The sequence below is a fragment of the Lycorma delicatula genome, chromosome 1 (assembly GCF_047948215.1).
Source record: "Lycorma delicatula isolate Av1 chromosome 1, ASM4794821v1, whole genome shotgun sequence".
Classification (NCBI taxonomy): Eukaryota; Metazoa; Arthropoda; class Insecta; order Hemiptera; family Fulgoridae; genus Lycorma; species Lycorma delicatula.
Genome location: NC_134455.1, coordinates 80,472,398 through 80,494,654, shown reverse-complemented (window position 1 = coordinate 80,494,654; position 22,257 = coordinate 80,472,398). Strand labels below are relative to the sequence as shown.

Genomic DNA, 22,257 nt, shown 5'->3' with positions numbered 1-22,257 from the left:
AAGTCACACAGCGGTACCAACCATGACAAATATTTACGATGAAAAGCATAATAATATAACAAACATAAATATGTAAACCAGATGCTTTTAATTGATTCCAATATTTAATTACAATTTTTTGGAGCCAAGGAGTTCTTTTATAAACACTCCGTATATGAAAAATTTCAGAAAATAAGTTCTAGAAGCTTGTAACTAAATCTGAAAAATATAAACAATCTAGAGTTCAGTAAGTCAGAACCTGGAGGTGCAAACATGAGAATGAGTACCTCTGTAAAGAAGCGATATTATGATGAGATTTTGGTTCCGCTTAATTTAAATTCCTCCTTTGCTCTACTAGTTTCAACCATCTTAAATCATCAAAAAATTTCAAGCATACAAATGAATCTTCTAAAGGAAATGCAACACATCAAGTATAACAACTGGAAGAGTCAAAAAATCTATTTGATTTAGCAGGTGGGAATATCCTACAATAGTTTATTTATTTTTTTTATGGAATTAATTGCAAACAATAAGCCAAACCACTTAATCAAGAAGGAAATTTTACAATTTTTAAAGAATTTGGCTTCAAATGTATTTAAAAACAAGTGTCAATACATTTTTAAAATCATTGACAAATGAATAATATGAATTGGTCAGAATCATAAAAATGTTACTTCTACACAGAAAATATCAAACAGTGAAGAACATATAAAAGAGTAAATTAGAAGCATTCTCAGTAGTTCATCAGTATTTGAATGGATAAAATGTTTAATATTACTATTGGTTTACTTAAAGTAGTAAGATTTACTAAAAGTAGTAGAATAATACTACTATTCGTTTATTACTAAATTGCCTAGTTTGATAGTTTGGCAAAAGCGGGAAGCTTGTGCATGGGATATGAAAATGTAGCATATGAAAAATGCTGTGCCTGACCAGAATTCACACCCAGAACCTCTGGATGAAAGGCCAAAACACTACCACTCGTGCCACAGAGGCCAGTTGTCACAAGAAATATTGAAAGTTGGGTTGCCATGCACCATACATGCTCAGCTGTCCTTTTTCATTCTGACTGGAACTTTCATTAAGTGGTTCAAAAATGATTATATGCAGTTTTGGAGGTTTATTTCAGATTCATCATGTGTGTGGACATTATTTAAATAAACATTTTTTCCCCAAAAAGTCATTTTCTTTCTAGCAAATAAAAGTAAATGAGAAAAAGATCTGGATATTGAGGAGGAAAACTTTGCAAGGTATGAGTTAGTCCCAAAAATAAATTATGCAGCACTTGTACTATTAAGTTTCGTGTATGAATAAACTGTTGTTCTACCTCGTTTGCATACAACAGTACTGTTGATGAAGTTATAGTAATGCTACAGAACGTTTGATAATTCTTGATAACACTCAGATGTTACTATCTCTGATAAAAAAATGAACTGATAATTCTTTTAAGAGACAAAGCATATCTGACTGCCATCTTGACTGTTTAAGAATCTACCAAGTTGAAACCATGCTTCACCAAAAAATAAACATTATCTCTTAAGTTTTATAATTTCTAACAAATCAGGTAAATCACCAGCAATATTCCATCATGTTTATTTGTCGAATTGTTGTAATACACGCATTAAATAAATCTCACGTAAGTGGAACTTCAAGTCTTGATGCTTTATGAATATGGATGCTTTATTCTGTAAGATGGTCTACATCTATAAGTCCCTAAAAGTGAATTTCTAGCTGAATGCGTCAATGAATCCTGATTAATTTTCATCAGTACAAACATTCATATGCTTGAAATGAATAGGGCCAGCAATACTTCCTGTCTCCTAGAAATGACATATTAAATAACAGATGGTGAATTTATTTCACAGTTTGAACCTTCACATACTAAGGACTTCTTGATTTTTTGAGTATAATTGCAATTTTAAATAAGCTTAATATTGCAGATGAGTTAGTACTATATAAAAGAAATCATTACTTGCTGCCCACTGAAAGACAAGTGGATGATTTTTTTTCTGTCTTGCCTTATTCACAGTCAAAATTTCTCTGTCAGTAAAATTCATCATCTAAAATTTTTTTTTCTGAGTAAGGATATCACTTTACATGATTTTTCAATCACTGTCTTATTACAAAATCCTGTGTTTTGTATTTATATGACTTCTATAAAATATAAGTTTTGTAGATCTTATAAACTATATTTATTTATTATAAGCAGTAAGTAAAAAAAATTTGCAATCAAGAGAAAAATAAAAGAAACTTGATAAATAAAGTACTTTATTAAAATATTATACATGGTAGCTCTTCGACGCTATATACTAATACAATGTCATAATTATTTATCAGCTATTAATATTGTTAAAAAAAATTCATTATTACTCTTTATCTCTAAATATACCCAAGTGGTATGTATGTGAACTTACAATGCCTATTTTATGCATACATTCCTGGTAATCATCACAATCTCTCAATAAAAAGAAATTAGTATTCATTCTTCTGTATAAGGTGGGGAAATGAAAGAGACAATAGGCTTTTCATAGATCTTTCTTCAGACTGTCTTCGATATTATAATTCTATTCTTTCTATAGCAGCTTTTTCCCCTGATATCTAATATAATCTGACAGAGAAGGGATGTAATCCATTGCTGAAGCAGGTCACAACCAATATTTTGTCAGTTGTATAGCATTCTCAATACCAAAAATTTTGATATGACTTGGAAACAATAAATCAATCTTCAATTAGTTTGGTAAGAAATATGCTAACATACTCGCCTCCTGCAGGAGTTTCATGAACAAAAACATCAAACATTCATAGAATTTAAAATACTCAGTTAGAACACATCGTATCAGTAGAAAAATACAAATTCAAAATAAATGTTCAAACTTCATTAAAATTTTGAACTACTTCCAACTGTGAGAAATTTATCAAATTAAAAGTTAAGTATAACTAGTTTGAGTTTAAGTAACTGGAATATAGACTGGGATAAAATTAAATAAAAAACTGACTGTCAAAAGTGTTTACCAGCCTTAACAGTCAATAAATGAAATCTATAAATACATAAACTATAATATCATAAAAAACTAAAAAAAGCAATAAATTATCACTAACCTCCTCTTCTGCATATCGAAGTTGTTCTCTCAAGTCTGCTTCTCTCTCCATTGAATCCTGCAAGTCTCTCAGCAACTGAACAGGATCTTCTTGAGATCCACCACGAGTTAATGATTCTCTTGACACTCTCTGTGAGGCAAAATTTTTAAAATGTAAAACCATAATCAAATAACATGACTTTGACTTCATACAGCAACATTTTAATTAGAGGATACTTGAATGCACTGTATTTTCTACCATATCTCAACCATGAAAAAAAGTTTTCATGAATAATTACAGTTTATGTTAACTGTTAAGATTCTTCAGCAAATATTTAACAATTATCTTTTTAAACTTATATAGAATAATTGGTTATTTTTATTGATTAACGCTTTCCACATAACCAGTAGTAACTATACATTATTTTATTTACTTATAATTCTATTTTATTCTATTACTTACAATATTAGCTCTTAAAAATGTATTTTTTTACATTATTATTCAGCCAACTCATATCAAGGTATAAACATTCACAATATTGTATTTCAATAAATACATACATCAAGAAACGTAAGGGCAAACATTCAAAAACAAAATAGTAGCAATAATAAAGAAAAATATTGCAATGACAAATATAACCACATTCTAATGAATGAATTAGTAAATTTTGAGCAAGATGAAGTAAACTGTAAAGCCTGTTTTAATAATGGATTAAATATTGGATATTGTTTTAAATTGGATATTTTTTTTGGGCAAAAAACATTTTTATGTTATTATTGCCTGGAAAACAAAAATATGAAATATAAAAACAAAATATAAAATCTAATAAAACAAAAAAAAAATTAAATCAAATTAAAAACTTTAAACATTAAAAACAAAGTCAAAATAAAAAACTTAAACTAACATTTTAAACATAAAAACTTACAACTACGTAAAAAAAAAAAATTAACAATACTATTAAAAAGTATGTAAAACTAACAGTTTGGAGAAATAAAAGCACCTGGTCCAAAACTTCTTTATTATTGCCCAGGATTTGACGAAAACTCCTGGGTAATGAAATTTATGATGCAAGGCTGCATAACAAATGCAATCCACAAGGATGTGTCGCACAGTCAAGCGGCAGTTGCATCATACGCAGAGTGATGTATTTTCTGCTGACATCAGGTATGCGTGAGTAACTCTCGTTCCTATCTGCAATCGGCAGAGGACCACCTCCTCTCGACGAATTTTCCTGTGGGAGAAATCCCATGGCAACACAGTATTTTTGACATGTCAAAGTTTATTATCTAATTTGGCAATCCAGTCATCTTGCCAGCTTGCGCAAAGTGTGAGTTTAATATAGTTAATAAAGTCAGATGTAGCAACATGGGTAGCGAAGGATGGTTGACTACATGGTCTTTAGCAGCAGAATCTGTATGTTCATTACCCAGAATCCCTGCGTGGCTAGGTATCCAGCAGAAACTCACTTGTGTGCTTTAACACATTCAGTAGGTATTGTAATGCCAAATGAGGAAGGTGTGAAGGTGTGCCAGCATACTGTATCACAGTGGAGCTCCTCGTCCGAGTACTTCCAGTAGTCCTTGGTCCTCTAACTAGAATATATAGCAGGTTGCTCTTCGCTGGCCACTTTCCGGTGCGTTGGAAGCGTGAAGACATGGTGTTGTTGTTCAAAGGTGGCGACAAAGATCCCACTGTTAGTTCTTCTTACTGTCCACTAACGCTCTTGCCCGTGATTGGCAAGTTTTTTGAGAAGGTCCTATATATGCGTATTAATGTTAGATTGGCCACTGATCATTTGCTAATGGACAACCCGTATGGTTTCTGTCCAGGCAAGAGCACTGAGGATGCCATACTAACGGTGATGGATATAGCTTCCTTTAGTCCATGTAAATTAGGGATTTTTCTGGACATATCCAGGGCATTTAACAACTTACGGTGGCCCTCTGCCCTGTTTCAGATGCAGAAGTATTAGTGTACACAAAATGAACTAGAAGTGCTCTCAAGTTATTTCAGCCATCGGACAGTCTCCCTGCGTGACGGCGGCTCGGAAGTTCCTAAGATCTTAACTAAAGGATGCCCTCAGGACAGTGTTCTGAGTAATCTTCTTTGGATCACAGAATTCGATTCGATGTTGCATTTAAGTTTTCCATGTGGTTGTCGTATCGTTGCTTATGCTGAAGACGCGTTGCTACTGATTGAACAGGATTCACGTAACGAGGTGGAGTTTCGAGTTGCTCAAGCTTGTGAGATACTCCGACTGTGGAGTCTCCAACATAAGATGATTTTCAGCCCAGAGAAAACCACAATGATGTTGCTTAAGGGCCAATTGGCTGCTTCTCGACGAATACGGGTTCGAATGGCTGGTCTCCCTAATCGGTACGTTGCGGCTCAAAAATACCTGGGTGTTAGTTATCCTTGATGAGAATTTTTGGTTCAAGGAACATCTACAGTATGTAGCAAAAAAGGCCGCTGATGCTTTTTATCTGTAGAGTCACTCATCTCGATTAGGGGTTGAATTACCGTACCATGCGAATCCTTTACAAAGGTGTCAGTGAAGCTATTATGCTGTATGCTGCGCCTGTCTGGGCTCACTACATCACTTTTACGTATTGCACGGACATTTTTCTGCGGGCCCAAGGATTCCTCTTGCTGGCTGTTATAGGCGGTTATAGAACAGTCTCGCGGGAGGCAGTGTATGTTATAGCTGGAGTCAAACCAATAGATATCTTGGCTGATGAGCGTAAGAAACGCTACATTTCCAAGGTAAATAACCTACTGATGTCAGAACTAAGCAGGAGATTGAAGACCGGAGTTTTGCGTCTTTGCAGGTCAGGTGGGACGAATCCCCCACAGGTCACTACACACATGGTATATTTCCTACAGCATCTGATTTAGGTGCGACTGGATGGGTCTCCCCCAATCGGTTTATCACACAGTTTCTCTCCGGGAATGGTGCCTTTCGGTGCTAGGTTTCCTTTGGTGGATTCGAGTCAATGCCCGGATTGTCTGACTGATGATACAGTAGACCACGTCCTGTACATCTGTTCCCGATACGAGGTCGAACGTTCACGAGTTGTTAGGGAACTTGAGAGAATACATTCTTTTCTGGATCTCCGTATTAACTGGATGATCCGCGAGGAGTGGTCTATAGTGGCTGGTTTTCTTCGCGCCCTTACGGTGTGTAGGTCTGCGCAGGGAGTTTAATCGAGGTACTCGATCGTGGTAGGATCCCGGGTGGCTAGGGTTCCGGCTTAGGCACTGGATTGGTTGGAGGTAGGCGCATTGGCATCGTGCCACGGTTATATTGGTGTATTGTTTGTGATTTGCTTTGGGGCTTCCACTGGTGGGGGTGGCTGCACCGCCGGAGTATGTTAACCCGTGCGACCGGGGGGCGTGGTGGCAGTCGTGATCGTTACTTGGTAATGCCACGCGAGACATCATGATGGGACCGGGGGTGCGGCATTGGTCCCCGGCTCATGCGCGGACCGGAATGAGGTTGCGTTCCCCTTGTTAGGTGACCTAAGTTAGCCGACTTAAGTGGGTGTAGGTCTGAATTTCTATGTTGCGTAAAACATAATTTTGATTGGTATGAGTGTAGTACTGATTTAACTTTAAACTTGTTCGTTCTCTAAGGTATTCACAGTCACGAAAGGTGTTGTCAAATCTTTACTAAGCGCGGGGTTCGCGCTTCCGCGGTTTCGATCAGTTAGTTTGAGGAAATTATGTTAGGTTAGATGTGAAGATGTCCGTTTGAGGTCTATGTGAAAGCGAAATTTGATTTGTATTTTACTGATGCAAATGTCTGCCGAGGCATTTACATCGGTGGCATCCCGACCGAGGCCTGGCTGATGTAAACAGTTGGAGGGTCTAAAGACGACCTCCGGTAAAGCCCCTCAGGACTTGAAACGGAAGAGGTGGTGTAATGACCGGTAACATCAGAAGGCGGGTGTCTTCCCCCTTCGGGGTTGGGATGTGCCAGAGTACTGAAACGAATGTTGTCAGGTCCAGAGGAGGTGTCATATGAGTTTTTAAATGCGTGTGACAAGTCGTTGAATGCGAATGGAGCATTTAATTCACCGAATGAATCACCAATGTTCAACGATAATACTTCCATCTGTAACTTGTATCTCTGAAATTCGTTATTATATGATGAAGTGAGAGACAGCAAGCGGAAGGAATTTTTTAGGGTAGTTGCTACTGCAGAAGATAATGAAAGTAGTTCTCCTTCATGAAAAGGCCTGAGAATAAATTGTTTTGGTGATCCGCAAATTGCACGGATCTTTTTCCACACAGTAGACATGGGAGTAGTGTGTGAGATGGTGACCATGTATTTCTTCCTAGTGTCCAAGAATACCCGACAACATACCACTCTAGCCTTACGGTACAAATCTAGATGTTCATTTATAGGCATGCGGTTAAATTTACGCAGTGCCTGCCGTTGTTTGCTAGTAGTGTTTTGGCAATCATCATTCCCACCAAGGAACGAAAGGATGTCTATCATTCCACCAAGGAATGGAAGGAAGTTCTTTCCCAATGTTTGTGGGATATATCTATTAGCATTCTCAAGTAAAATGGATGTAAAAGAGGAATGTTGATCAAGGATGCCGCACCACCATCATACTGTGATGGGAAGACTTTTTGGTAACCGTTCCAATCTGTCTTTTTAACAGTCCATCTCCGTGGCCCTTTTTTTCAGCTCACGGTCTACACCAAAAGCAATAATAATTGGCCTGTAATCACTGCCATGAAAGTCATCACAAACACACCAATTAAAAAGAAAGAATAAACTCAGTGACCAGACGGAAAGGTCAATGTTGGACAATGTACCAGATGATAAGGACATGAAAGTGTGTGACCCATCATTCATTAGACAAAGATCCAAGTCTTGTCTCACTCTGTTTATCATATTTCCTTGAGAGGAGCAGACAGATGAGCCTCAGGAAATATGGTGGGCATTGAAGTCTTCTACTATTAACGACGGCGATGGGATTTGTGTGAGAATAATTGACAGTTCTAGAACATTGAACTTAAGAGTTCAGTGAGAGATACAGATTGCAGATATGCAATTTGAAGGAGATACAAACCTTCACAGCAACAGCAACAATAAGCATAGCTAGTGGTATCCTTGTAGCCGACATCTCATTCCACATGAAAATAGCAACACCACCACTCTCTCTATTCAGACAGTCCTCTATTGAGATAGTCGTATTTCTCACAGAAATAGCCTCTGAGTGTTATTGCATCTTGATGTAGAAAATGCGTTTCTTGGAAGCACATGATTAGTGGTTCACATGCACGCACCAATACCTTAATATCCTCAATGCGAACTGAAGACCTCTAATGTTCCGCTGAATAATGTTCAAAGTAAAGGTAGTTATAGATACAGAATTTCAGAAAAACATAAAAAATTAGTTGTACGTGATACGGTTTTTCTTTTTCATAGTTTTCATGGTAAGGAACTCTGATGCCCTGGGGTCGGACAGTTCCTCAAAAATATCGTCCAATATACGAGGTGTAGGAGGAGATTTTGAAGAATGAGCAATTGTAGATGACAACCCAGAGGGAGTGGTTTTGGGGTCTCCCTTAACAGGGAGATTAATAAATGGTTTACCGCCAGCTGTGATTACTCCTGCCCATACCGGTAAAACTTTGGGAACAGGAACTTTCATAGGGGTCTCACGAATGGATCTACTAACTGCGACTAACCACTTTTTGTTCATTATCGTCAGCTCTGAAATAATGGTTGTAAGTGAAGCGATTTGATTAGATAACACCTAAACAAGTTTTTTTAGCTCATTGCAGGTTCCACACTGCTGATTACCTAAATTTGTGGGAGCTTGTTTTGACGTAGCGATGGCAAAAGGCACATCTGGTTTAAGCAGGTTTTTTGAGTTAACTATTTTTCTGTATTCTCTGCATGCAGCTGGAAAAGATAGCTTCTGCTTGTAGAGATCCTGAGAATTGGCTTTTCTAAATTGGGCAATCTCAGGAGCGGGCTGTATACGAACCACTACAGATCACACATTTTTCATCTTCATGGCAGGTAGTATCATTGTGGCCCTCCTTAGTATACCAAGCACGGATCTCTGTCTTCAAGCAAGATGGTGTAGTGTGACCATAACCTTGGCATTTGAAACATCGACACAGGTTGGGTATGAATGGTCGTACCCAAACCAACAACTTACCCACTTTAATCCTCTCTAGTGGTAATGGGAGATTAAACGTTATTATAAGAGAAGGTATTAGTTTTCCCATTCCATTCTGCTATTTTATTATACATTTCACATCTACAACTTCTTGGGTTTAAAGTTCATCAGCTATTTCTGTTATGTCCAGCTCCAGAAGGTTTCTGCAAAAAATTACTCCCTGGTTGGTATTTAAAGTTTTGTGGCACATCAAACTTATGTTTATACCACCCATATTAGTAATACGTAAGAGAGATCTATTCTGTTCATCGTTATGCTTTACAATTATTATCGATCCATCTCTTAATTTTTTGATGTTCTTTGGTGAGCCATACAATCCTGTTATTACATTGTTGAGGCCTTGTTGACCTTACTGAGTATTTCACGTAATAACAACTCTAACATTTTTAATCTGTGGATGAGTTGCTTCACAATTTGCTTTGTTTTCTCCATTACTGACATCCTCATCAGACAAATCTGATTGAGGCCATTTCACAAGATTGTTTTTGGTGGTTTTTTCAAATGGATCAACAACCATCATAGAAATTTCATTTAGACTTGTAATTTTGGTCCCACAAGTACTGATGATATAATGGACCACTCCAGCAGAGTGCATGCGTACTGGAGCTACAGCTAAATACAATTGAGTTCGCCCAGGTGACCAGAAGACATCGTTTGAGACTCACTATGTAGAGCTATTCATTCATCGGCATGGTAGTTTCCAGCTTGGATCACAGTGCATTTCGTAAGGTGTCGCAATATCACAGAGTGTGTGTGGAAGAAGATATAATGTAGAATGTTGTTGTGTGAGGGTATATGTTGTAATTTTTGTAGTGTTCTTGGTGTAGCGTATGTGTATAATGTAAAGTGCTCTGCAGCTCAGTGGGTAGAGGGAAGTTCTTTTCCAAATTGGATACTGAATTAAATATTGGTAACTTTAACTGTAACCAATATATAATAACTGTAACCAATGTATAATTCAATTGATCATGACAACTATCAACTTTTTACAAGTAATAATAGTATTGCATTATCAGATTTCATATTTTGTTACACAATGTATCCTTGTGTATTCAGCATGTATACCCAGAAATATCAATAGACATCTACAAATACTGCTCATGGTAAAAAACATGCATTACCAACTTGAAGCTTTGTTTTGAAATAACTATTTACAGAGATTCACTGGTCACACACAGAAGATCTATCTTTTTTAAAAATTAAATCTAAAATAATTAACAAATATTTGTGTTAAAAATATAAAGAATAATATTGAATTACAGATTTTAGTTTTATAATTTTACAATTTTACCAACACACATAATACTGCAGAAACATGATTTTTCAAGCACATGATACCAAAGAATTATATACTTTATTTCTTATAAAATATATTAACATTTTTTATTTTTTTTTATTTCTTATTTTTATACTTACCTATACATAATATAAAATACAACAAACAAAATATTCCTACTCTTAACTGCCACATCACCAAATATAAGTAAGTTTTATTTAAGAGATTTCTGTTTAATGTATGATTTATATACACAGAAAACTCCAGAAAGGAAATTTGCTTTTCCTAATTCTAATTAGGAAATCAAATGAGACCCCTCAGCTAGTTGATTGAATTACTGCCAAATGAACCACCAAGTTTTGATTCATAAAAATTAATGTACATAGAAGTTGAAATACTTTATAAATTTACCTCTCCTGATGATATTTTACCAATACTTCCTAGCATTGGAGCTTTTTTCTTTGTGGCTGACTTCTCATTCTTTTCAGAAGCACATTTAGCTTTTTGTTTTGTTTCTTCCAGTTCTTTCTGTAATCTCTGAGCAACCTGTGAAATAACCAGAATTCATCTCTTTAACACACTGTTCAAAATTTAGATCAGTATTTCCACAATAAAAAACTCTCATTACCTTAGAGTACAGATTTAAACTTTATAACAAAGCTAATTTAATTGTAAAATTAGAAAGTGTGCAGTATTTGAAAGTATGAAAGTATGGAGTCATCCAAGGTCTGAGGCCATGCCAATTAACTGTTTTCATCTATTTTATTTTTATTGTCAGTTTGCTATATCACATCTGTTAATTTATTATTTACTCTTTAAATAGTAATTATGGTTTCTTTATCTATTTTTTACTGTGTTTTTCTATAAAAATATTTTATATAAATATCTGAGAATAAGTTTACTAATGAAATAAATATTCATTAAAACAACTCCAGTAATTGAAACAGTAATCTCTAAATCAGAAATAATACCTGTATTTACTTACTATGTAAGTCATCAGTTTGGAAGATTAATCAGAAAAAGTTAATTAATAGTTATTAATAATAAACATAGAGATCACTGCAGTATGTTCACTGACAATACATAGCAAATCATTAAGCTCATTATGTACTGCTGCGCTATAACGATAACTTTTTAAAATAATATTTCCAGTTATTTCAAACAAAAACATATCTCCAAGTAATTATTATAATATTAAAAAATCATTTATTATAATCTAATCATTTATTATATTTCAATTCTCAGTTTTCTTTAATAATATAATGCGTAAAAAGTAAACAAAGACTGACTTGTCGTACATGTGACTTGTGTACATGTCGTACACATTTACTTCTACACACAATTATCATTCTAAATAAATGTCGCTGGAGTTGCTATTTGTTTAGAACAGTTATAAATTAACAACATAGCATAGCTACATTTAACTGTTCTGCGCATTATTAATAATTTATAGACCAATAATATTGCTTTGTAAAGTAATTCAGAATTCAGTATATTCATTTATTAACAGAATATAATGTATTAATAAAGATAATATGAATCAAAATTTGTCATTAACTAGAATTGTAATAATTAGTTTTTCTCAGACCTCTTCTAAACAATGAATAAAATATTCACCTTCTAAATATTTTACTCTACTAAATATTTTCTGATCCTAATAATATATTTTATTTGGAGATTTCACAGACTTCATTTTTATGTTTGTATTCAAAAGTTGAAAAGGAATTAATTAATTTTTAGAGTAAAATGCAAAGATAAAAATATCTAATAATATTGCAACAATTGTCATGTTTAATTCTTTCTTGAAATAATTTGCCACTCTGAAGTTGAGTGGTAGCATCTTTATCCTACAACCAGAAATTATAAGTTTGAACCTTGCTCAGATACGGAATTTATAAATGTTGTTAAGTTTTATATCATATTCCCTCAGTCAACTGGCATCAGGAATAACACCTAGCTATGAAATTCCTGCCAAACTCCAACTTACTTAATCACAGAAAAAATTAGGGTAAAGATGAAACATTTTCTTGAAATTATTTTAACTTCATCTAAACTTCAAAATAAATAAAATATTACTAACAACGAAGACTTACAAATAAATCACACAATAACAGCAAAATTAAGCCATAAATCAGTATTAAACATTCCATAATTACTTCTATACACTTAATTACCACTCAATACAGTATTAATACAATAGATAATATTTTTTAAGGATGAAAACATATGTGGAGTAGTAGGATTTATCTACAACTTACTTCATTAGCTACAGCAAGTTCTTGTTCAAGGGTGCGTATTCTTTCTGCCTTATCAAGTCCTGCTTTTCCACCAGCCATCTAAGTTAATAAACATGTACAAGAAGTATTTAAAAACCATCTTTAGTAATAAAAACAAACAAATTATTACCAAGAATAATACAAAGATAAAAATCAGTGAATATTAAAGAAAGTGGATTTTCTTTTCTAGTTAAGATTTCATATCTTCATAGCAGTATGTAATTATATAAATATACAGTGATCAACTCAAGATGGCCAGCACTGTGATCTCAGAACTATAAGTTTTATGAGGAACTATCCCTAGGAAACTTTTTGAAATTTTTACCTTTTATTCAATATGGCAACCAACTTCATTATTTCAAATGGAAGCCTCATGTTTTTATTGCATTTTTGGGTACAAAATAGTATTTTAATACATTTTTACTGTTGGGTATTTCTCTCTAAACACAGCAGTTATGGAGCTATGGGCTGACTATTGCAAAATCAAATATGGTGGTCATCTATATTATTTTAAATGGAAACCTTAAGTATTAGTAACTGGTTATCAAATTACATTTTCAAAGTTTGAAAATGAAGTAAAAAATAAAGTAATGGTACGATTAAAAGATTTAACGTACGATACGTTTTAACTTGAACAGTGTGATTTTAATGCTATTTCTTAGATAGGAAGAATTACAACGTAATTGCAGTGTCAATTATAACAGACTTTCAAAAATGGTCACCATTTGTGAAAATCTACTGAAAACATGATTAACAGCTTTTGATAATGTTGTTGACAACATTGTACAAAATTTTAACTATCTTAGCTATTATTTCTTCATTCAAGGAGACCAAAATGTGTACAACTGGTCTTTCACAAATCCCCACAGAAAGTAATCTAAGAGGGAAAGGTATGGACTTCTTCCTGGCCAAGTAATAGTTCCTTGGTTAGTAATCCTATTTTGGAAATGAACATTTAAAAATTTCTTTACTTTGCTTGGGCGCTGGAGCTCCATCTTGTTGGAAATACAATTACATTTACAAATATAAAGGCAAGTCATCAAAAGATGGCAGTAGAATGTCTTCCAGCAATTATGGTACTAAAGTCCTGTTAGATTTCAAGCTCGTAGAAACAGATAGCCAAAATTTTATTGTTCATGATAGTGCACCAATAATTTATCGAAAATCTCACTTAATTGTTCTCTCACAATTAATAGATTTTCTTTTGACCAATAATGGTTGTTTTTTTGATTGTGCATTCCATTATTGGAGAAAATGGTTTTATTTCACCAAATAATATTACATAAAAAAATTAAGATAATTTACAACCTGTTCTGCAGTCCAGCTGCTGAATTCTGGGTATCTATAAAGCTTACTTACATCAGTATGTCAAATAATTGAAAGCTTACATAATGAAACTGTATAACATACATTTTTAAGTTGCTACAGGAAATGGTTTATGTGCAACAGGGAAGTTTTGAAACAATCTTGATGTGATCTGACAGTATGACAGCTGCTCCATGTACTGCAGGTTTAGGTTGCAGTTAATGATTAACTGGATTTGAATGTTACTAGTATACTTCAGCTTCTAGGGTTTAATTAAAAAACTGTTTCAGTAAATTTCAGTGTTGATTATGTTATATTCTATTAATTCTACAGTAAAAAAATACATTATTTGGATTATCAGCAGTAATAACAATGTTCGCGTATGAAAATAGAAGAATTTACAATCTAAAAGGAATTCTCATACCTAGAGAATTTTAGAACCAATACAAACGTTTCACCTCATCAGGACTTTAGGTTATTAATGTCTAAATTTAACTTTATTTTGCCCCTGATGGTGGTGATAATAGAGGGAATGGTTTGCCTCTGACTGGGATATCCCTAATGGTGGACAGTTAAAGATATATCGTCTTTCTACCCTCTTCTCAACTCTTGTTATCTTCAATTAATTGACTTTTAACACACCAATGATCTAAATGTTACATAAGTTAATCAACTTTTTTTTAAGTAAAAATTTCTGTGCCTACACTTTTTTTATATGGTTGTAATGGAACATTTATGTACATAGACCGTTAGGATGCATATGAAAATGAAATTGTGAAAAAACAATCCTTATTACGGTAAACCAGTGATCTGAGTACCAAACATAGCATGTCAACTACACAATAAAACTATAGAGTAGTGATTCCCAAGTGCTATCACCCTCTAAAGAGCACTAGGCAATTTAAGAGGGTACTGGATGACACATGGCGTGGAGGATACTTTGTGATTTGAAATTCAAACATTTTTCACTTGGATAAATAAATAGTTTTAATAATTAAATCATACAAAGTGTTCTTTTCATAGTTTGAGCCAGCTAGTGCTGCTCTCTAATTTCTATTAGTGCTGGCCTGCGAGCCAGTTCACAGATTCATTCAAGTTAAGAATCCCGTCTGGCGTGGTCATGTATTTCGTCGTCTTATGTGACTTATGTTATTTAGTATTTTTATGAATTAAATTTAGTTACCTAGAAGAGCATTCTTTCATCAACAATTAATACAGTCCATCCTAGTTCTAAAGACTTAATATTGCGTTTGTGATCCACCAGCCTGGATTTTGTGGTACTTATAAACAATGTTAAATAGCATTACTTAATTTTTCATAAGAACTGTCTGAATGCTAATTTTTATCGGACAGTGTACATTCAGGGGTACGAGTGGCATTAGTATGAAATGCGTAAAATTCAATACGTTTTAAATAACTTGTAACATGCAGATACGCATAAGGTTATAAAAATAGTGGTTATACGCAAATTACAAACAAGTAACTTCTAACTCTTCAATAATAATAATTTTTGCAAACTTCATGGTGTTAGGACTAACACAATTGTGGGCGTATGTGTTGCATACACACACTCACAGTTGCAGTTTCATGTTACATTTATTGCTTGTTTGGACCGGAAGCAAGGTCAATATCAGCAGGATAACATCATACTGAGTATACATTAGGACAACAATTTTATCAACAACCCTACCCAGAATATAATCAACACACATTCTTATCAACTTAACTTCTGATTTTTGAAAAACTTTAGTTAACGTAATTTATTTAATATTATCTCTATCAATACCGTAGTTTAAGTCAAAATGGAATTCAAAGATCTAATTAAGAAAAGAGGTATTACAAATTGTATAGCAAAATTAAAAACTTTCATTGATAATTTTAATCCCGAATCAGACGATTATGATCTGTTCACTATCAAATTTAATAAGCTGTTAGAATACAAAAAAAACCTTTTTTGAAGTTCAGTCTGAAATAGAATTGCTCAAAGATTCAACAGATAAAGATAAGATATCAATTTACAGGATAGGGACATATACAATAATATTTTTTATAAACTTAAATTATAACAAAAAACTAGAAAATCATTTCAAAAAGTCAGATGTAATTGATTCAAATAAAATAGTTAACAAACCCAATCAAATTACATTAAAACCTATACAAATTGAGTCCTTTCATGGTGATGTGAGAGCTTGGCATAAGGTTTTTGACCTTTTTAATAGTTTAGTCCATAACCGCAAGGAATTGAAAGATTTTTTGTTGTTGAAAGATTTTACTACCTTACAAATTTCTTAGGGTGTAATGTACTAGATGTAATAAAGAATTTATCAGTGACATCTGAAAATTATGAAACTACAATAAAATTACTTAAAGCTCGTTATGACAATAAACGGCTAATTGCAGCTAAACATGCTGTAGAAATTATTAATCTAAAACCACTAAAAATGGAAAATTCTGAAAATTTATTTAAATTCATTGATCAAATTAATTCAAGTATTAATGCATTACAGAATCTAAATATTAATCATTTAGAATTTATTATAATGCTATTAATTACTCAAAATTAAAATTTAAATACCTTAAAAGACTGGGAAGAAACATTAGAAGATAATGAATTCCCAAAGTTAGAACAACTTATTTCTTTCTTAGAATGTAAGTGCAAGTTACTTGAATCTTCCGACAAAGGAGGAATCTTTCTGCGAAAAACATTTAGTTGAAAATACTTTTCGCGATGACCAAGGCAGATTTGTTGTATCTCTTCCTTGTAAGGAAAACTGTATTTTAGGAGATTCGTATGAGAAATTCAAGGCATCATTTTAATTTTTTACAACATACATTCCAGAAAAATGCTAAACTTAAGGAAGATTACTTCCATCTTATGAAAGAATATAAAGAATTAGATCACATGCAACCAGTAGATTCATCTAAGTGTAAGGCTCCATCTGAAACTTTTTATTTGCCCTACCACTCAGTACTTCGTGAATCTTCCACCACTACCTAAACCAGAGTAGTATTTGATGGTACTGCAAAAACATCAAACGACCGATCAATCAATTTAATTCTTGCTATAGGTCCAGTAGTGCAACATGATTTATTTTCAATTATAATTCGTTTTAAAACTCATACCTACGTGTTATCAGGAGATATTTCAAAAATGTATCGACAAACATTAATCCTCAAGATTTCCCATTGGAAAGAATCCTCTGGTATGGTAATAATAAATCAGCAATCATTCCATACAATTTACAAATAGTTACTTACAATTAGCACCTTCAAGTTTTCTATCTACGAGATGTTTGATCGAAATTTCTAATTCTCCTTTCCTGAAGCTTGCCAATCAATCAAGCAGGACTTTTATGTTGATGGTTTGCTCACTGGTTGTGACAGCATTGATCAGTTGAAAGAATTGTACAATACGAACTTTCACTGCATAAATGTAATTCAAATGTGGTAGTATGTTTGATGATTCTGATTCCTTTATCAAATTAGACAAGATGAAAATATCAAGACACTTGTATTACCTTGGGGTCCTCAAGGTGATGATTTCATTTTTCAAATCAAACCAACGGATAATAACACTTCTTACACTAAACGTTCTGTTTTATCAATTATTTCTTCATTGTTCGATCCTTTGGGTCTTCTTGCTCCTGCAATCGTTCCATTTAAAGTGTTCATCCAAGAGTTGTGGCGCGCTAATCTTCAATGGGATGAAGCTGAAAAATGGAATCTCTGTATTCTCAGATCAAATTGTCAAGTAATTTTAGGATTCCTCGATTAGTTAAAGTCAGTAGTGTCAGTGAGAGTTATCAATTGCATGGATTTTGTGATGCAAGTAGCAGTGCATATGGTGCTTGTCTTTCATCAGATCTGTTGATAGTAATGAATACGTTGAAATCCACCTGCTGTGTTCAAAATCTAGTCGGGCCTGTCAAACAAATCTTTATTTCAAGGCTTGAGTTGAATGCTGCTCTTCTGTTATCTTGTTTATTTAATAAGGTTAAGTGTATTTTAGGTATAAGATTTGATTCAATCCATTTTTGGTCAGATTTTAAGGTAGTACTTTACTGGTTGTCTTCGATTCCTAATGGATGGAAGATATTTGCCGCAAATAGAATTTGCGAACCACAAGAGCTAACTAAGGAATTTGTATAGAAGCACGTTGATTTGAAAGATAACCCTGCAAACGTCTTGTCACATGGTTGTGTGACAGATGTATTAACCTCGTTACAACTTTGGTGTAATAGTCCGTCGTTTCTGAAACAAGATGAGAACACCTGGCAATCCAATCAGCCTATCGTTTCTATGATCCCACCAGATTCGCTCAAGGAACAGAAGAAGCCTAGCAAAACTAACGTGTTTTCAGCTGCTCTTAAAACAACAGAAACTGCAAAACTTTCAAAACCATTTTCTTCGTTTGTACGAACATTAAACATATTTTCATATTGTCGTCGTTTCATTTACAATTTAAAAAATAAAAATAATCGTATATTGTCAGATCTTTCACCGGAAGAAATCAATTCCACGTTGGAAATTCTTATTCGTCAAACTCAAGAATTGTATTTTGCTAAGGAATTAAGCGATTTAAAGAAAAATACGACTGTATCGAAGAAAAGCAAATTAGTTTTTCTTAACCCATTTTTAGATCAAAATGGTATTGATCGCATTGGAGATCATTTAAATTTTTCAAATTTCTCTTTAAATGCTAAACATCCTGTAATTTTAAGTCCTCATAGTTATCTTACTCAATTGTTTATTTTGCAAACATTTAAGATTATCGCATGGAGGATTATAATTAATTCATTTGTCACTTAGACAGAAATATTGGATTGTCAATTCTAAAATCATAATTCATTCTGTCATTGTTAAGTGTCTGACATGTTTTCATTTTAGAGCTCAGCCTCAGAGTCAGTTACTTGGGCAACTGCCAAAAGAAAGTCACAATTTCCAGACCATTCCAGTCAACTGGTGTTGACTATGCGGGTCCAATACTTATCTGTCATGGTGGGCAGCATACTCAATCTACTAATCCTGCGACTATTAAAGCTTACATTGCATTGTTTGTATGTCTCAGCATAAAGGCACTACACCTTGAACTTGTAACTGATTTATCTAAAGAAATTTTTATAGCTGCCCTATGAAGATTTGTAGGATGCCGAGGATTGCCTTCTCGTATTTTTTTTGGATAATAGAAAAAACTTCTGCGGTGCAATCATTATCTTCAAGAAATGTATGACTTTCTTAAAACCAATAATGCCAATTCCAAAATTAAATCTTTTTGTACCTCAAACATCATAAGATGGTCTTTCATTCCTCCATACTCTCCTAGTTGGGGTGGTTTGTGGGAGCTGCTGTGATAAGCATGAAATTTCACCTACGAAGAGTCATGGGAATTTCTGTTTAGATTACAATGAGTTATCCGCTTTATTAATTCAGATAGAAGCATGCTTAAACTCCAGACCATTATATTTACCATCAACCGATTCCTCTGATCCAGCTGCATTTACTCCTGGACATTTTTTTTAACCTTTGCTCCGTTAACTTCTTTATCTGATCCTGATTTCTCAGGCATTAATATAAATAGACTTACTAGGTGGAAGGTTATACAAAAAATATTGAAAGACTTTTGGAAAACATGGTCAAATGACTATTCCTTGTACCAGAGGAATAAATGTAAGATCTCCAATAATAGCATTTGTGTTGACAACATAGTTATAGTAAAAGAAAATAATCTCCCTCCACTAATGTGGAAATTGGGAATAATTGTTAAGGTATATCCAAGTGATGATGGACTAGTTAGAGTAGCTGATGTAAAAACTAACAATACTATTGTCAAAAGACCTATTAATAGATTAATTATTCTTCCAAATTCAGAGTCTGTAATGACTTGAGTGATGCTGAATGTAATGAATGAAATGTCTTTAACTTTTATTTTCATGTATTTGTTTATTTTTTGATTTTATTTTTTTTGTAGTTTTTTGCTGTTGGCAATATTGGAATTTGTACTTAAAGTAGCTTCAAATTCTTGTGTACTTTGAAGATTTTTATGATGATTATTTTCATACATTACTTTTTCATTTTGCATATTACTTTTGTATTTTAGAATTATAATTTATGTAATTATAATTGGTGGGCGGTATGTTCCACTCCTAGTTTGATCCAGTTAGTGCTGCTCTCTAGTTTCTATTAGCTTGGCTCATTCATTTGAGTTAAGAATCCCATTTGGCATGGTCATGTATTTCGTCGTCTTATGTGACTTATGTTATTTAGTATTTTTACGAATTAAATTCAATTACCTAGAAGAATATTGTCTCATTCTTTCATTAACAATTAATACAGTCCATCCTAGCTCTAAAGACTTAATACCAAGTAAAAAAAAAACTTAAAAATTAACTGTCAGTTTTCAGTTTTTGAGATATGTGTAATATCATGAATCCCATTTTATCCCGTTAATCCAGTTTTTATATAAAAGAATTTTTGGCTACTTACTTCTTAATTAATAAATACCAACATTAATACTAACCTATTGATTTTTTTTTTTTGTAACTGTATTTGTTTAAAACTGCAGCATCTGTTTATGTATTTATTTATTATTTATAAAGGATACAGTCCTAACCACCAAGGCACTTCAGTCACAAGACTTGTGCACTGTAAAAAACCTAACTTAATAAAACATAAATTTTGTGATTATCAAGGAAAATATATATATATACATATAAACAATAGGGCAAGGCATTTAAAAAATAGTTATAAGAAAATGTAATTGCACATTACTAGTATATAAGCGTGGCAAAGGGCAGGGAGTTCTGCATAGGTTGAGGGGTTAAGAATGCATGATTGATTAGTAATAATTTATCTGATTTCTGATTACCTTTATAAAGGGTCACTGAAAAAATATCAACCTTAAAAGAAAGCACCAAATGGAAATGATTTAGGAATTGCACTACAGAATATTTTAATAATTGTCATTAAAATGAAAAATCTACGCTACAGTATATATTAATACTTGTGTCTTCAAACATGTGTTAGTTTACAAATGCATATATAAGTAGAATATTCAAATAATTCATTCAAGGACATACCTCAAGACACTTCTTTTCCACTTCTTGTTTTTCTGCTTCAACACTTTCCATCTTCCTTTCCGCTTTACGCAACTTAAATGAAAGGATTCTACAATTTTTTGCTGTTTGCTCTAATTCTTTTTTCAGGGATGTATATTCATCTGCTTGTTCTTCTCTAAAATGAAATAAGTGTATTGTGATCATTCTCAATGTTTTTATTGTGCGTAACATTGAACAACAATAAATGTAAAAAAAGTTTTAAATGTAACTTAAAATCTGAGGTTATTTTTATGTAAAATACAAACTTGTAAAATATCCAAGAATTAATTTTTACTTAATTTTTTAGTTTCATAAATTACTGGACAAATACTGTACATTAGTTTCCTTAACTTTTTTAATTAACACACCAGATAGTTCTAATAGTCCTGCTAACAGAACGTTTACCATACTGCAACCTAGTGGCAACATTGTGAATTAGTTCAGCGAAAATGTCAGCATAATATTGAGCTAAACCATTGTGCTAAGCCTATTTATATCAAGTGTTACTTGGCCTGGAGATTTTTATTGTATTTATAATCATAAGTTTTTATTTTGATCATGATTTTAATTGTGATCTTCATAAAGAATGAATTTGTATGAAAATAATTTATGGAGATATTTTAAACGTTAAAAACAGAATTTGGAGTGAGTCTTTAAATCAGATTCAAACATAGAAGAGATGGAAACATTTCAAAGATGGCCAAAAATTCAACTGATGATGAACCTCATTAACTGGTCAACATCATGCAAAAAAAAAATCAACATCCAAAACTGATAAAATTGTAGGCAGAAATTAAAAAAGTAATTCATTCTATTACTTAACTGATCACAAAAGAGCTGAAGAACTACGCATTTCAAAAACTACCCGTCATGAAATTTAGGCATGAATCACACTAAAGCCAAATTTGTGCCTCGACTTTTTACTGTCAAGCAAAAAATATGATTCATGTCGATCTGAGTTAAGACCTTATTAATCAAGGTAATGAATGAGATTGCAAACTTTAAAAAAAAAACCATTCTACTACATATCATTCGTGATGAAA

General features: G+C 33.1%; 1 protein-coding gene across 6 annotated transcripts in view; it reads right to left on the bottom strand.

Moving 5' to 3' along the window:
- Window positions 1-22,257, bottom strand: part of LOC142319510 (uncharacterized) — a 341,658-nt gene that overhangs the window by 187,049 nt on the left and 132,352 nt on the right. For all 6 annotated transcript variants that reach the window (XR_012755208.1, XM_075356870.1, XM_075356889.1 and 3 more), the window contains exons 10-13: window positions 21,197-21,350; window positions 12,798-12,875; window positions 10,951-11,085; window positions 3,079-3,207 (exon numbers count right to left, since the gene is read on the bottom strand). Coding sequence is in view for 5 of the 6 variants with exons in the window: in XM_075356870.1 (XP_075212985.1) it covers window positions 3,079-3,207; window positions 10,951-11,085; window positions 12,798-12,875; window positions 21,197-21,350 (496 nt within the window). In the remaining variant the exon portion in view is untranslated. The remainder of the gene's footprint in view (window positions 1-3,078; window positions 3,208-10,950; window positions 11,086-12,797; window positions 12,876-21,196; window positions 21,351-22,257) is intronic.